This window comes from Nematolebias whitei, chromosome 6, assembly GCF_014905685.2.
Source record: "Nematolebias whitei isolate Nwh7 chromosome 6, NemWhi1, whole genome shotgun sequence".
In the NCBI taxonomy this organism is placed as follows: domain Eukaryota; kingdom Metazoa; phylum Chordata; class Actinopteri; order Cyprinodontiformes; family Rivulidae; genus Nematolebias; species Nematolebias whitei.
In genome coordinates this window covers 16,919,246-16,932,047 of record NC_056503.1, presented here as the reverse complement: position 1 = coordinate 16,932,047, position 12,802 = coordinate 16,919,246, and the positions used below count along the sequence as shown (strand labels likewise).

At 39.3% G+C, this 12,802-nt stretch overlaps 1 protein-coding gene across 1 annotated transcript in view; it reads left to right on the top strand.

Moving 5' to 3' along the window:
- The first annotated feature begins 566 nt into the window (after positions 1 to 566).
- LOC119411547 (protein NPAT) overlaps positions 567 to 12,802 on the top strand; it is a 23,938-nt gene continuing 11,702 nt past the window's right edge. Inside the window, exon 1 of the mRNA XM_037678501.1 lies at positions 567 to 818. Coding sequence (XP_037534429.1) covers positions 567 to 818 — 252 coding nt within the window. The remainder of the gene's footprint in view (positions 819 to 12,802) is intronic.

Here is a 12,802-nt window from a genome sequence, read left to right as displayed (position 1 = left end):
AGAAGCAGAGAAAGGGGGAGGGATTAAAAGATGTCCCAGATTCCCAGGCCGTTTAACAGGGAGCAAAGGCAAACGGAGCTTATAATGTCGTCTGGCTGAGCAGGGGACAAAGTGACAGCATGAGTGCTTGTTTCTGTGAGGGGGAGGAGAGGAGGGGTGCTATCTGTGAGGGAGCGTCTGTCTCCATGTTTGTATGTCAGCTGAGAACATATGTGCATGGAGATGTACATGTAAGGAAATAAACCTGTTTCCTGAGTGGATGGACTGCAGCCTGGACAAGTTACGGACTCCACCATCAGGTTGATTTTATTTCACTTTTCTTGAGTTCTTCTTTTGTCGTTTCAGATAAACAAAATATACTTTATGGGGAATTTTATTCGAAGTGACACCCTCAATCACGTCAAGTTTAAATGGAATGCACTCACCCCCCCTGCACAGCTCCATGTAAGGTAGTGTGGGCGAGGGGCCTACCTGGATTACTGTGAGCGTACATGTTTGCGGGACACACCAACAGGAAAAAGGAGAGGCTGAAAGAGAAGATAAAGTGACACTAAGGAAGCTGGAACATGTATCTGTACAAAGCAACGTGTCCAGACATCCCCAACCCCAAGCAGAAGAGCTCCAGGTGTCAGGGCGGAGGTGGGATCCAGGCTCAAGGCTTGGGCCAGGGGAGGCTGGTCAAGCAGGGGTCAGCAGGACCGGGGACTCGATCCTACGCACCTCTGATGCTGTGGACGGCCAACAAGCCCAACCGTGGAGTGCAACTCAAACAGCTGGAGGAGTTTCTCAACTTCCACTCACTGTCGCTGCACGATACAGTGAGGAGTGAGACGGGCATGGTCTACAGGTAACCAGATCTGTGTGTGCGTGTCTGTGAGGACGATCTTAAACAAACAAACAAACAAACAAACATGTTTTTTTGTTTTAATGTTTGGATTTTATGGCTCTATGGGACTTGTTAGTGTAGTTTTGGTCAGCAGCTGCGTAGTTAGATGTAATTTATCAAACACTGTGGTCCAGTTGATTAAGTTTGTTAGAAAGTAACGTTTGCTCATCAGTTACTGAGACAGAAAGACAAAATAGTTCAGAAGGTTTGTGGAGAGTTTAAGAATAATCAGCGCTTGAAATGGGCCCTGGATGTGATTGAGCTGCTTCTATTTTTATAATCATGATTATCACTACGGACCCACTTGGTCGAGCTGCCGCCTCTCAGCGAGAAGGTTGATGGATCGAATCCCACTGGGGGCCTCTCTGGGTGGAGTTTGCATGTTCTCTTCATGCATGTGTGGGTTTTCTCCGGGTACTCCAGTTTCCTCCCACAGACTAAAAACACGCATGTTAGTCTGATTGGTAACTCTAAATTGTCCCTAGGTGTGAGTGAGAGAGTGAATGGTTGTTTGTCTCTATGTGTCTCTGTGATGGAGACCTGTGCAGGGTGTCCCCCGCCTCTCGCACAGTGATTGCTGGACATGGGCACCAGTGATCCCCATGACCTGAAAAGGAAGAAGCAGGTAAAGATGATGGATGGATGATTATAACTAAAAATACTGAAAAACAATCGTAGGGTGCCAATGCAGCTATTCATACATACATTTTATGACAAGAAGCTCAGAAAAATGCTTTCATTTTGATATTTAACTGTATAAGAAGTGTAAAGAGAAGCAAAATCAAAAGAAACACTGTTGGTGGTGCATCACGGTCACCATGGTGTCTCTCACTCCCTGACCTAACCTTAGATTTTTGTTCTCATTGATGTAGTTGCGTGATGAAACAAATGTCATTTTGTTCTTGCATGAGCTGTAAGAACTTGTTCTGTGCACAAGTCCCTGGAAGAACACACTTCTCTGAGAGGTATGCGCCAAGTATTGAGTGACTGGTCAGAACTTTGTGGGTGTGTTTATGCAGAAAAGTGGGTGAACTACACGACTCTCAAAATGCTTTAACTGCAGAGGAGTGGTTAGCTGAGGCTGCTAGAAAAAAACATCTGTTCCAGCAAAACTTAGAAACAGAGTCAAAGAACTCTTGAAAAAAAAACCCAAAAACTACAAGATTAGGAGTAGAGAGCACAGAGGCACTGGTGGCTCCATGGCTCTTGACTGGGCAGAGTACAGACATGCTCCCCTCTTTCAGAAACGGTGGTGGTTTTTGCTGTCGCTGCGCTTGTTTGCATATGAAGTGTGCTGCAATGGAGTTCTGCGCTGCAGTTTCTCTTTCACTATAAAATGTACATGTGATAAAGACCATTTTACAGCTACGAGTGCCTTGCAACAGCTTTCAGAAAGATGGAGAAACACTCAAGACATAAACAAACACTCGTGTCAGATCATTCAAAATACTTTATCTGTGAGTGTGAAGACACTGTCATCTTCATAAACTGATATTTCTACAGTATTTTTATGTAGCAGAAACAAAAGGTAATAAAGACCCTAGAAAACTTTTGATTTAAAGTAGTTGAAGTTTTGGTGTAGGAGGTAATTTTAAGAGAAAACTGAATGACCTACAGCAGCGAGACACGTTGGGCGAGAGACAACATTTAATGTAGAACTTGAATCTGGGGGAGCAAGAAGAGTTTGCAAAGATTAGGAAAATTTTAAAAGTTAACACTAAAAGCCACACCACACGATTATTTGATCCAGTCGAACATTTCATAACGATGTTATTTTATTTTAAAGTGGTGCCACTAGATACAGAATGATTAAACAAAAACTAGTACTGAGGTTGCTTCAAGTCCTACACATTAAACCATAATATTATATTTCATTTGAATTTTTTGCACCATGGTGATACATGAAACCCAGCAGTTGAGTGATCAGTGTCTGAGAGTTGTATGGTTATAATAATAATAATAATAAAAATAAACTTTATTTATGTAGCTCCTTCCAACAACACCTTGCATTGACCAAAGTGCTTTACAAGATAAAACAAATAAAAACAGGGAATTAAAACCACAGCCACAATAAAAGGAGGTAAAGGAGATAAAAAAAATACTAACTGGTTACTGGTACTCATACAAATTACTGGTAGTACTTTTGTAGAAATACACAGTTCTTCAGGGAATTAACCATCTGTGTCCTGAACTCAAATTATTCCACACCTACACAACTGATCAATCAATCGTCAACTTTAAGGTTGATTAGAGTTCAAATACACGATGCACTCAACAGTACTCTGCCACGAATGTCATGAACACAAATGGAATTGGAGAAATAAAAACTTTTGTTGTTCTCATTCGTGTTTGTTGGACTCACACTGACACACACATTTAAACTAAAACACGAGGTCAATCGAAAACTGTAACATGACGTTTCTTCCATAAAATCCGTTTCCGGCTTGCTTGGGAGAGGTTGCTTTTCAATATGCAATACTGTATACGGTGGCCCTAAGGTGTAAATGAAGGACATCTGAAAAAACAGAATTATATTTGAAAAAACACAACAAATACAACAAAAACACAACATTTGAAAAAACAAACAAACAAACAAAATGGAATTACATTTGAAAAAACTAAATTACATTAAGCCAAACCGGAAGTGGTGTGTGCACTGTACATTGTTCTGTTTTATGCTATTAATAAAGTAACACCCCCCCCCCCCCCACACACACACACACACACACACACACACTTCCGGTATGGCTTGCTGTAATTCTGTTTATTCAAATGTGATTCCGTTTTTTCAAATGTTGTTCATTTACACGTTAGGGCCACCGTAGCTCTGCTCTACTCGGAGATTATTAATTAATTAATTTATTTATTTGTCTGACCATTGTTTAATAACCTTTGAGTTTGACATTAAATGACTACACAGTCACCGAGAGTAAATTTCACCTTAGCAGGTGCTTATCAGAACACGCTGTAACCAAATTTAAAGTAGCTCCTAAGATAAATAGTGTTAAGTTATTATTTTTTTATAAATGTTTTTGTTAACTTATTATTTTTATATATGAATGTTTCTGTTCAGTGTCCTGAGATGAGTTCAATTGTGACTTGGCGCTGTATAAATAAACTGAATTGAACTGAACTGAAGTGAAAATCGAATCATAACCATGTGTACTGCTCAACAGGCTCATGTTCAGGCTGCTGTTTAATTTACTGTATTATTTTACATTATTATTGTTTAGTGTAGAAAGAACTGGAAGTGGCAGAACTGAAGATGCTCAGGTTCTCCTTAGGAGTGACAAGGATGGATAAGATTAGGAATGAGATCATCAGAGGTACAGCACAGGTTGAACAACTGGGAGATAAAGTTAGAGAGGCCAGACTGAGATGGTTTGGACATGTCCAGAGGAGGGACAGTGGTTTGGACATGTCCAGAGGAGTGGACATTGGTAGAAGGATGTTAGAAATGCAGCTGTCAGGAAAAAGACAAAGAGGAGATATATGGATGCAGTTAGAGAGGACATGGAGGTAGTTGGAGTGAGGACAGAGGACAGAGATGGAGGATGACTCACTGTGGAGACCCCTGAAGAGGGAAAAGCTGAAAGAAAAAGAAGAAGAAGAAGAAGCATATCTTTGTGCATATCTTAGATCCTTATATACTGTTTCTTTTAATATTTTATATTTTTGCTATCGTTGGATGTAACTGGGACCCTGAGTACTCAGTTTCACCTCATGTACCACATGTGATGTGAATGACCATAAAGAACCTTGAACCTTGAACCAGCTTTGAAACATTTCCAGTGTCATGTCCATCTTCATAATTCTTCGCTGTGCTTTAAAAGCTGCATTTTTAAGCATGGGTTAATGCATGGCTGGCTTGATAGCATCTTCGTTTATGCACTGGAGTCCTTGTGTAATCAGAATGCACAACTCTGAATAAATAATTAGATAATTTGAAAGATGGGGATTTAAAATGCTTTTTTTGCATTTAAAATAGAGAATTCATATTTGTAAAAGATGCAGGTTGAAACTGATGTCATGTGTACGTTTTTTTGTTTCGTTTAGTTCTTCATTTGTGAGTAAGACTCGTGGTTTTAGTGGGTTTGACTTAACCAGTGGGTCGCTGCTCAGCCCTCAGGCGGGAAAGTAGCCTGTATCTGCTCAGACTGGGTTGGTTTAAACAGAAAGCAGGAAATAAAAGATCCTGAATGAACAGTCTGTTTGAGTGTGGATCTGTCTGTCTCTGTTAGTAAAATATTTCATGAACCACAAAATGTATTTTAATGAAACTCTTAGTAAGTAATGATTGGACATTAATCTACAGTGGCTTAATTTTTTAGAGTCAACCCATTTCAAAATGGTTGACACTGCCAGATGACCTTAAAATACAAAAATGACTATAACATCCAGTTTTACAGATATTTATCTCAAATTTAATTCAAGGATTCAAGGTTTTTTATTTGTCATTCCACCACATGTGGTACATGTGGTGGAACGGAATTACTTTATATGTACACAGGTTCTCAGTTACATCCAACAAAGTATTAAAATGTAAAAGAAAAAAACAGTAATAAGATCTAAGATATGAACTAAGAAAAACGTTAATAAAAATACACTAAGCACTAGTAGCATTAAAAACATTACGTCGAACAGCAGCATGAACATGAGTCTGCGTGAGTAGATGAGCATGAATGAACACAGCAACATGAAACAGATCAGCAGCAACATGAAACAGATCAGCAGCAGCATGATGTGATTCTTCACTGTGATTCTTCTAGTTAGAGATTCATGAGTCTAACAGCCTCAGGGTAGAAGCTGTTCCTCAGTCTAGTGGTTCTACACTTAATGCTCCTCAACCTCCTTCCTGAGGGGAGTGGGGCAAAAAGTATTTGTGCTGGGTGAGTGGGGTCCTTCATGATGCAGGTAGTATGCATGTAGTAGTAGCTGAGAATTATCCCCAACGATGCTTTAAGAGATAATTGTTGCTCAAGATCTTTGCCTTAAGCATTAACGTTAACTGTTGAGGTCAAACCAACAAAGTTAGGTCAGGTCCTCTGGACTGTTCCTTTTTTTTAGTTGTTGAGATGTTTTGTCCTTCATCCAAAGGACTTCATCAGTCCGAGGAGCCACAACAAACTCAGTCCCACAAGCAGCATGCTCTCATAGTGGACCAACCAGTTTGCTGGTGTTAAGATGGTTTCTGGAGCCCGCCTTCTCCCTCACCGACTCTTCTAAGGCAGCCATAGCCATAGTTGTTGGGGTCAACCATTTTTGTCTGTTAGCCGAATTTCTCATGAACCACTGAATAGATCACAATGAAACTTTCAGAAAATAATAATTGGGTGCACATCTACAACTGGCATTAAAGGCAGCAGATGATATGCACTCCTTCAAAAATGCAAGGAATTTTATCTCTCCGGTGGGTCCCAACCTTGGTCCTCCAGGAACACCATCCTGCATGTTTTAGTTGTTTCCTGCTTTGACACACCTGGTTTGAATGAATAGGTTATGAACAGGTTTTGGCAGAACGTGAGGAAGTTATTAATCATTGAAAAAGTTGTGTTGGAGCAGGTAAACAACTAAAACATGCGGGATTGTGTTCCTCGAGGACCAAGGTTGTGAACCACTCATCTATATAACAAAACGTCACATTAATTTGATGCGTTTGTTTTGCATTGTTTTATATTCACACCAACAAAATGTGGGACAATAATAGCTACATTATTATGTACATCTTTATTAAAATAACTAAGTGAGCATGCGCATTATGGTTTAAAATGTGTCTCCATTAATGTTTTCTGTTTGGAGCTTACCATTTCCTGAACTGTGTTGTGGTCATTTAAACAACCCATTCATCCCCGAGGCTTTCTAATCAATTATTCTGTGCTAAATTCTGACAACATACCTGAACGCATCACAGTCAGTGTAATAATAACATGGCCTAAACTTATTTAGTTGTTGTGCTGGTCTTAACAAAATGGGAGTGCAGTTCCATACTTTTCCATCATCCTTCCACATCCATCAGTAGTGAAGATAAGAATACTTTAGAGTACTGTGATGACAGCCTGTATCCCTAATGGATCAAAATGTCTTTGGATGATCAGGACCCAGTTGGGCTGTCTCCTCATGCAAACAGGAAAAACTGCATCACTGCTCTTTAGTTGTCAAGCTTTTCCCACACAAAAAAGAGTCTAAGCCAGTCGCAACAAGCTTACTGCAAAATATAATTTAAACAATTCTTTCATTAACCTTCAAAAACCCCAAAATAAGGGTTGCAAATCAGTGAATTGCTCTCAGTGCTCTTTGAACGTGTTCCCTTCTAAATCCCTGCTGGCTTAGTAGAGGGAGGGGAGTTGGGGCGAGATAAAGTCTGTAGAGGCACAAATGCTGCCTAACAACTTTGATTTGGGTGGTGACTCATTTAAACAAACAAAAAAAAAAGGTGTTCTCACAAGGTCCTCTTTCATAAAATGTTATGGTATACCTGCCATCCATTTTCCATACTCAGTCAGCAGAACTCTCAGATGTAGTCAATTTTTCAGAAGCTGAAATAATCAATACTATACTTTTACAAGGATGTAAGAGGGTCAATCAGAAAAAAATGTAACTGAGAATTTAGCTGCAATGTTGGCAATAAAACACCTGTAAATCAGTTCTGTTTGGTCTGGCTCTGTCTTAATTCTGTCTTTAGCCAAAAAGCAAGGAAATGTCTGCATAACCTAACAACAACAACAAGAACAACTGCAACAATAATGATAATAATGATGCTAATAATAATAATACCATTAATAATAATAACAACAACAACAACAGCAACAATAATGATAATAATGATGCTAATAATAATAATACCATTAATAATAATAACAACAACAACAACAACAACAACAACAACAACAGCAACAATAATGATAATAATGATGCTAATAATAATAATACCATTAATAATAACAACAACAACAAGAACAACAGCAACAATAATGATAATAATAATAATGATGCTAATAATTGAAGTGGACTAGGCCTATGTCAAAACTGACCAGATGGACAGAAACTGTTATTTCATTGATCTGCATCCAGAAATACAGTTTGACCCATCCTGAGACTTTCTTTCTTGAATTAATCAAGTAGAAATGACAATTCTCTATGATCATTACTATTTTACAAATGTTTGATAATCAAATTGTGTTAGTTCACTCAATGTTTACAGGTTGAAGAGAACTACTCATTTTTATTTACATAAACAGTAAGTAATGATTTTTATTCCTCATTCAAAGAAGAAATCAGGTTAATATGCATTTCTTGATTTTCTGTCTTCAATGAGCAAGTTTGTAAATGTGTGTTAAAGTTCAGGTTTCGGTCAACTAAAAGTTTACTGAAAAGAAATGTCATGTTTAACTTTTACAGAAGATACAGGAGAGTTTGACTCCACGAAGTCTGGTTTTCTCCAATAATCTTTCTGTCTGTTTTAAACAAACTTAATCTCTGTCCTTGACTTTCATAACACCTTACATCACAAACCACACCTCTGTTCTGGTCCATCGACCAATCAAAAAGCTCTCAAATGAACCGGAAGTCGACCCATTTAAATGTGGCAACTTCCCGGTTCTCTCTAGTGTGCGCTCTCGGATGCAGCTCATGGAGTTTTTCAGAGCTTGAAAGTTTTCCTGGAGAAGATTTCCAGACTTTAACTCTCTGAAGAGAGTTAAAGAGTTCAGAGTCTTGGATGCTAACGCAGGCGTCCAGGATGCTTCTATTGGAATCCAGAATCCAGAGACGATTTTGGGAATTATAACTTCTGTTTGGATAACCTCGCACGACTCTTGAAGTATTTTAGCTGTTCTCAACGGAGACGCTGAAAGAGTCAAAAGAAGGACTTCACGCCGACCTGATCTATCATCAACCAGGTAAAAGTTCTACTTCGACCAAGCGTACCGTGGCCAAGCTGAGATCTGAAGGAGCGTGCACGTTTCTGGTCAAACAGATAAATTCCCTCACACATCTCTCTGTAAGATAAATCTCCATTTTCCATCTTTAAACTCTCCTTTCTCCTAAAATCATTACAGATATTTTAGAAATGTCTGAAGCAAAGTTCTCAATCACCGCCGTGTGATTGATGTCTGCTGTTCTGCTGAGAAGTGAGGACAATCGCCGTATTGTGCCCACTTTCTGTGAAACTAGCCATGTTATTGTTTTCATATTTTGCCAAATTAATGTAAATGTTTGATGTTAAACTTTGATTCTGCAAATAAATGACCGCATTCATTTTGATGGGTCAAAGATAAATAACGTCTCTCGTTACATTTCTGTTAAACTCAATGCACGACATTTACACAGTCAGAAAAATGAAGAACCCGTGAAAATGTATGAATATATCCTGCATATGTCATACTACATAATAATAATATCATTAATATAATAACAACAACAACAACAATACAGTAATAATAATAATTATAATATCATCATTATTATTATTATTATTATTATTAATAATACTACTACTACTACTACTAATAATAATAATAATAATAATAATAATATAATTAATAATAACAACAACAACAATACAGTAATAATAATAATTATAATATCATCATTATTATTATTAATAATATTAATAATAATTATAATAATAATAATGTTGGCTCACTTGGGGTCTTGTTCACGAATGAGGGAAAAATGGAGCGTGAGATCGATAGGCGGATAGGTGCAGCGTCTGCAGTGAAGCGGGCGCTGTACAGGTCTGTCGTGGTGAAGAGAGAGCTGAGTCAAAAGGCGAAGCTCTCAATTTACCGATCGATCTACGTTCCCACCCTCATCTATGGTCACGAGCTTTGGGTTGTGACCGAAAGAATGAGATCTCGGATACAAGCGGCCGAAATGAGTTTTCTCCGCAGGGTGTCTGGGCTCTCCCTTAGAGACAGGGTGAGAAGCTCGATCATCCGGGAGGGACTCGGAGTAGAGCCGCTGCTTCTCCACGTCGAGAGGAGCCAGTTGAGGTGGATCGAGCATCTGTTTAGGATGCCTTCTGGACGCCTCCCTGGTGAGGTGTTCCGGACACGTCCCACCGGAAGGAGGCCCAGAGGAAGACCCAGGACACGCTGGAGGGACTATGTTTCTCGGCTGGCCTGGGAACGCCTCGGGATTCCCCCGGAAGAGCTGGCCCAAGTGGCTGGGGAGAGGGAAGTCTGGGACTCCCTACTTAGGCTGCTACCCCCGCGACCCGACCCTGGATAAGCGGAAGAAAATGGATGGATGGATGGATGGATGTTGGCTCACTTGGTAGAGCAGTTGCTTCTCAGCAAGAAGGTTGCCGGGTCAAATCCCGGCCAGGGGCCTTTCTGGGTTGAGTTTGCATGTTCTCTCTGTGCATGCATGGGTTTTCTCTAGGTACTTCAGTTTCCACTCACAGACCAAAAACATGCATGTTAGGCTGATTGGTAACTCTAAATTGTTCCTAGGTGTGAGTGAGAGAGTTGGTCTCTATGTGTCCCTGTGATGGACTGGAGACCTGTCCAGGGTGTCCCCCACCTCTCGCACAGTGATGACTGGATATGGGCACCAATGACTGCCATAACCCGAAAAGAAGAAGCAGGCAAAGATGATGATGGATGAATGGATAATGATAAATACAATAATAATAATAATAATATACTGAACAAATATATAAACACAACACTTTCATTTTTGCTCCTATTTTTAACGAGCTGAACGCAAAGATCTAAGACTTATTATTATTATGTAGACATACACACTTTCTCTCAAATATTGTTCACAACTTTGTGTAAATCTGTGTTAGTGAGCACTTCTCCTATGGCGATATAACCCATCCACCTCCCAGGTGTGGCATATCAAGATGCTATTAGACAGCATGGTTAATGCACAGGTGTGTCTTAGGCTGACCACAATAAAAGGCCGCTCTAAAATGTGAAGTTTTATCACACAGCACAATGCTACAGATGTGTTCTGAGGGCGCGTGTGACCGGCACGCTGAAAAAGAACTGCTATAAAAATACAATGTAAAATGCAGTAAAAACAAAAATAAAAATACAAACATCACTCATAACATAAATATAACACAGGTAGTTTGACAAGGAGGTTGGCGTGGGCACAGGTAAGCATGTTTAAAGAAGAGAGTTAATATGTGGGATTTAAAAAATGGCAGTAGTGGGAGATGTTTTGATGCCCAGTGGTGCAGATTCATTTAGTAGTGAAAAGTTATTGGGTTTGGTAACTCTAAATTGTCCCTAGGTATGAGTGAGAGAGTGAATGGTTGTTTGTCTCGTGTGTCTCTATGTGGCCCTGTGATGGACTTGCGACCCGTCCAGGGTGTACCCCGCCCCTCGCACAGTGATTGCTGGACATGGGCACCAGCGACCCCCGTGACCCAAAATGGAACAAGCGGGTAAAGATAATGGATGGATGGATGGAAGTTATTGGGTTGTAGTCAGGTTTCTGTACTATTCAAGAAGTCAAATTTATGTTCATTCAAGAGATCTTGGAAAATAAGTCCTTTTCCTGTAAGAGATGTTAGAGTCCAATATTGCGGTTGCTGTGGGCTCTTGTAATGGTCAACGGGGTGGCAGGAACCTTGTATTTTACATAGGAGACATTGCTTTTGTTGACCCTTTTAAACCTTTTATAGGGACGGAGGGATCTGGTTCTAATTATGGACTGAACTGGACAGCAGCAGGAGGAGACAGTAATAGCTAGGGCCTGTAGGGAGAGCTGTGGCAGGAGGAGGTCAGAGTTATTTAAAAGAACTAGAGTGTGCACTGCCCATCCGCCCATTGTTTACATTTGTGACATCACGGAGAAACTAAGATGGCGAAAACAGGCAACTGCTCACAGCCGACAATTAACAGCAAAGCCAACCAGACCTGTGTCACAAATTATTATAATCTTTACAATAACAAGATAATTTATGTTAATTTCATACAACAATCACGTAAAACTGCTATATGTAATTGGAGGAAAATATTCTGGGTAATGATGATCTAAACTAGACCTGAAGTTAAATAACTAATGACTGACTTCCAATGATTTCAAGACTTTTTTTAGCTAGTTGAATAATGATGACTTCAACTAGTTTATGAATTTGAAACTAACTGTTTTAACATGTAAATTGTGTGTATGTAGGCTCTTGCAGTGATCAGTGTCTAATCTATACCTAAACTTAAAAAGTACATTTTCAGCATTCAGGCAGAGCGTATAATGAACTGTTACCAGATGCAAGAGCAGCTTGTACTATTTAATTATTTGTACTAAGTTGTAGCTTGATTCAGCCTGTACAGCATAACAACATCTGCCACAGGAGCTACTGTCAACTGGTCAGTTCAATAACAGCAGTTACATCAGCTTTATAGGCAACTTTTAAACAGTTATATAATTAGCTTCAGTTCTGGTCGGATCACAATGTGGTAAATAAGAAACAATCTGCTTACACTCTGACTCATTTTCTATTTTCTCTTCTGTTGCTAACACACAGCTTTCTGGCATTGTGTTCTATATACATTCTTATATTACATTATTTTTATAATACAGTACACACATTTTATTACAATTTTTGACATTTTTGACATAGTCAGCCCTTACTCTGGGCTATTTAGTCTAAACACAAAGTGCAGAAGTTTGACTGTTTGGTGATGACAGACATCACTTCTGTGAATCACAAAGTCACGAGGTCATGTGACCAGTGTGCACTCTAGTGTTTTATATAACTCTATGGAGTTGCTGCACAGGTAAGTAGTATGGCAATGGTAATATTAGTACCATATTATTGGCATTTTAATGGATGCTCTTTATCTCTCTCTCTGTCTATCTATCTATCTATCTATCTATCTATCTATCTATCTATCTATCTATCTATCTATCTATCTATCTATCTATCTATCTATCTATCTATCTATCTATCTATCTACC